The sequence below is a fragment of the Hyperoodon ampullatus genome, assembly GCF_949752795.1.
Source record: "Hyperoodon ampullatus genome assembly, chromosome: X".
In the NCBI taxonomy this organism is placed as follows: domain Eukaryota; kingdom Metazoa; phylum Chordata; class Mammalia; order Artiodactyla; family Ziphiidae; genus Hyperoodon; species Hyperoodon ampullatus.
In genome coordinates, this window is record NC_136913.1 from 95,001,910 (window position 1) to 95,006,131 (window position 4,222).

At 53.6% G+C, this 4,222-nt stretch overlaps 1 protein-coding gene across 1 annotated transcript; it reads right to left on the reverse strand.

Annotated features, from left to right (window-relative positions):
* Window positions 1-3,101: 3,101 nt before the first annotated feature.
* On the reverse strand, window positions 3,102-3,539 carry KCNE5 (potassium voltage-gated channel subfamily E regulatory subunit 5; the record flags this gene model as incomplete). Its single annotated transcript, XM_079726978.1, has 1 exon — window positions 3,102-3,539. One exon carries the CDS (start codon window positions 3,537-3,539, stop codon window positions 3,102-3,104), a length of 438 nt encoding a protein of 145 aa, XP_079583104.1.
* Window positions 3,540-4,222: the final 683 nt, after the last annotated feature.

Below are 4,222 nucleotides of genomic sequence, written 5' to 3' on the forward strand. Positions count from 1 at the left end.
GACTCTCGTCCTATGCTCTCTCCACGACACCACAGTGCACTTGCTTTAGCCATCAGGCAAGACTGTTTGGAAAGCAGCCCGTTCCCTTTTCTCTTTGTTAATACAAATCATGTGCAGATCTTTGGTTTCTAAAGGATATGGCAAATTGAAAAGGAGATGGTAGCTACAAACAAAGGAAAGACCCCATTTATATCCCTCTAGAAAAGTGACTCGACAGCACAGAAGTTTGTCTGTAGTGGGAGAAAAGCTTCTGTTTATTTTTGCACCGTCGATGAGCACTTCCAGACATTGGAACTCAAAACATCTCCTAGCCCCACTTGGTTGAAAGCCTCAAGTTACAAGTAAGGAAGTGCGGGTCTTCTTCTTCCTTATTATTATGGAGCAAAGATCTGAACCTGAACTGAAACGGGACCTGCTTACACAGAAGAAATAGACTGGTGGGGGAGGGAGTTGAAAAAAATTCACTCTAATTGATTAGAATCACATTAAAGGAGAAGGCTAAAAATTTCCCAGTTTGTACTGTCAGCTCACGCTATTCAGCAACACATTATTAAAACTGCAGGCTGGCCAGGCCTCTAGTTTTTCTTTCTTCTATCTCTTGCTCACCACAGTGTGATCACTTCAATGCTGTTGACACCCGCACTGGTTGGTAGAGAGTCGAGTGTCCAAACTTCTGGGAAACTTCATTATCTGGGACACAGTTGCAACCCTGAAAGTGTTTGGGGAAAGTTGGCAGTCAAGCAAATCGCTCTCCCCAGACCAGCTCACTTTTCTCACTGGGAAAACTCGGTGGCTACTCTCACGACATGTGCTTAATGAGGAACGTCATCATCATAAAAAGGTTAAAATGTGTTTAAAAGCAGGAATATTTTGGCAGTGGGATTTGTTTCCCACAGCTGGCACGTTCATGATTATTATGGGCATTATCCCAACTGCTCCCAGCTGCCTTTCTTTGGCAATATATATATTTTAGTGTCTATGAAAAATAGTACAGATGTTTACAAAATTTCAACACCTAAAGCAGTGAGAAGGCTTCATTATCAAACAACCTCGTGTCCCCAGTTATGCCAGATCAATGAGGGACCTTGTTGTACCTGAAATACAAGGCTGAGGCCTGCCCTCCCCCATATGCCCCTGGCATGGCTGGGTATCTGTGCCCTCCCTCCGCATCCCACTCAGGCCTCCCTGCCTGGCCCTGAGATGGCTCTCACAGCATCACCTCTCTTCGTCTCGTTATCTTGGACCACTGCCCAATCCCTGGCCCCCACCTGCAAGGAAAGGGGTCGACCTTAGGGCTGGAACTAGGACTGGAGAGGAGTCAATGGGGTAAGGCCAGTATATCTTCAAGGAGTGAATCCTGGGAATGAAAGTAAGTTCATTTAGCTTATTAATAGCTCCAGTAAAATACCATATGGGCTACAAGGTCAAAACCAATGCCTTGAATGAGGCTTGTGTATTATCAGTGCATTTAAGTAACCCATAATATCTTTGTCCTGCTATTACTGAGAAACCAGTTGTCTTGAAGCAAGTTGGCTTAACGCTTAGAGGTGATTTTATGTGTGTTTGATGAGGCCCAAACAGCCACCATCAGGTATAAGCATTTAAGCCCTAAGCAGGCAAGTTTCTGATGACCTTCAAAGAAGGAGAATAAATCAATAAGCATACACCTCTAACCTTACCCATCATTGATTAAGACAGCTTAGTTCAAGCATCTCCTCTCTGACTTAAGATTTACACTCTTTGGTGGCTTTTTCTCTTTTAATAAGTCACTTCTTTGGGAGAGTTATGAAGGTGGCTTCTAAAAATGAACTTTGATAATAGCTAATAGTGATGGGTGTGAGAGGTTGTTTTAATTTAAAGGATATCCTGAAAAACTGCAAGAGGTAAGTGGGAAATCCTTATTTAGCATTGTGATATTTGAAAGTGCTTCAGAATTAAGGGAAAGGGAGCGGAGAAGTAAGAAAGTAGTTATAACTTGGAAACACTTGAAAAAACAACCCATTTAGCCATACATAAAACTTTTCTTCATGCACAGTGATATCTGTTGCATTGGAACTGGATATATAGATATAGGTATCAAAACAACCCAACTCCCCAATCTAAACATTATTTCCAAAAGCAAAAAGGGTTCCTTCTCTATATAGTACTGGGTCTCATGGCTGGGATCTTTGAGAAAAGAGTCTCAGGTTATTGTTTAAACGACCTTTATTACCTGCCTCTGACATTCCCCAGGTTACAGAGCAGGAGACGACCGAGCCTCATGTTCCATGGATGAAGCAGACAGCTGCCATGACAACTGAATCAATATAGGAGGGGCATTGGGAAGTATTAGGGTGATACGCCCAGCAATGGTTACCCATGGCAAAAGATGGCAGAGCTACTCAAAATTAGGCAAGTTACCTTCAGGACGACAACTGGATGCAAGAAAACCATACAGTTGGGGGTAGTAGGTCTTCCCCACCCTCTGAGCCCCCCTCCACCTCCAGTCCCATTAAGTCCATTCTATGCCACAGACTGGTCCTAGTGTCCTGCTAGCTCCCTGCTGAAGGAGGAGGGAGGGAAAAGATGTCTGAGTTCTCTTCATTTTCTTTGTCTCCGTCCCTAAGGCAACAGGAAGCTGGAGCTGCCCCAGCCGGCCTGGCAGTGATGGCAAGCCCGTTGGCTCTGCAGAGTGAGCAGTCCCTGGCAGCCCCCGGAACAGCTGCCAGTTAGACGGCCCAGAGTTCGGATAGACTTCATGGCTTCAGTTCAGTGCCAAGTGTTGGACGTGTTGGATTCAGTTCCCAGAGGGCTGGAGCGTGCTGTCAGGGCCGTCTGAAGACAAGAGAGCAGAGGCAGTTTAGTGCAGTGGGTTGTGCGGGGTCGGGGGTGGGGGGTGGGGGGGGGAGAGGAGGGAGAGGCTGGCCCGGAGGGGGCAGGGTGGTGCTTCTTCCAGGGCCTTCCAGACAAGGTCTCCTGGCCTCTCAACGTTGTCCGGGCCTCAGGTGAGGAGAGCCCTGGAAGGGGAGGAGAGGAAAAGGCGGCAAGGCAGGCGGGTGCTGCGCCCAGGGATGAGCGAGCTGAGGAGGGCGCGGGCGAGCCAGCGAGCTGGGGCGGCGTCTCTAGACCCCCTCGGCGGCCCGGGCAAGGGCCGGGGCGGGCAGACCGGCGGGGCCGAGCTGGCGGCGGTCCTCGGCGGGCGATCCAGCGGCTGTCTCAGCGTCGGCGGCGGCCGGGGCACCTCCCGGGAGCCACTCGTGCTGGGCGCAAGCCTGGGACGGCTCGTCCTTGGCCTCGACGAGCTTGCGGGAGCGGGTGTAGGCCAGGATGAGGCCTCCGGCCAGGCAGGCGTAGAAGATCATGATGAGCAGGATATAGAGATAGGCGTCGTTGCCCTTGGCGCTGGTCACCTCGCGGCCCACGAAGGGGTCGGGCACGACCCCCATGCCCATGCTCGGGCCGGGGCCGGCGCCCAGGCCGCTGGCGTTGCCCCGGTGGTGCAGCTCGAGCAGCAGGCGGCTCAGCAGGGTCCGCAGCCGCTGGCTCTCGCTGCAGTTCATAGCTGTCGGGGAGTGACACGGCGGCTCCAGATCGCTGCTGACCTTGCCCCCGGGCCGGGACGAGGGGATGCGGGCGAGCGGCGGCGGCTGCACCCGGCTCCCGGGCGGGCGACGCAGTGGCTGGGGGACCCCGCCGCCCGGGCCTCCTTATCCCCTCACCCCGGCGCCTCCTCCCCTTCCCCACCACGCCCCCTCGGCCCGAGGCCGCCTCTTCCCAGGCTCCGGCTGTCTCGCCGCCCCGGGGAAAGGGGACAGCTGGTGGGGGGGAGGAGAAGGGGACGAGGGAGGGGGCGAGGCCGGGAGAGGGGCGGAGGGGGCGGGGGCGCGCGGAATGCGCGGGGCCCCGGGCAGCAGAGGCTGGCAGGGCGGCTCGCTGGGGCCAAGCGTGGACCCCGGGCTACTGAAGAGAATTCCTTCCACGTTCTGGCCACCTGCCCTGCAGGCCCAGCTTTGGCCCAGATACAGCATCTGGCCCCCACGAGGCGGGCCCTGCACCGGGGTTCCATCAGCACTCACGAAACGTGGCAGCCGAGACCGCGGGTCCACATCTCAGGGCGGGTGATTACTCCCATGGACAAGAACCCTGGCCTATCTTTCCAGCCCTCACTGCTTCCCCTGGACCGAGGTGAGCATCTTATTCAGAAGATGCTCAGGACAAATTTGGTGACTGAAGTGGAGTAGGA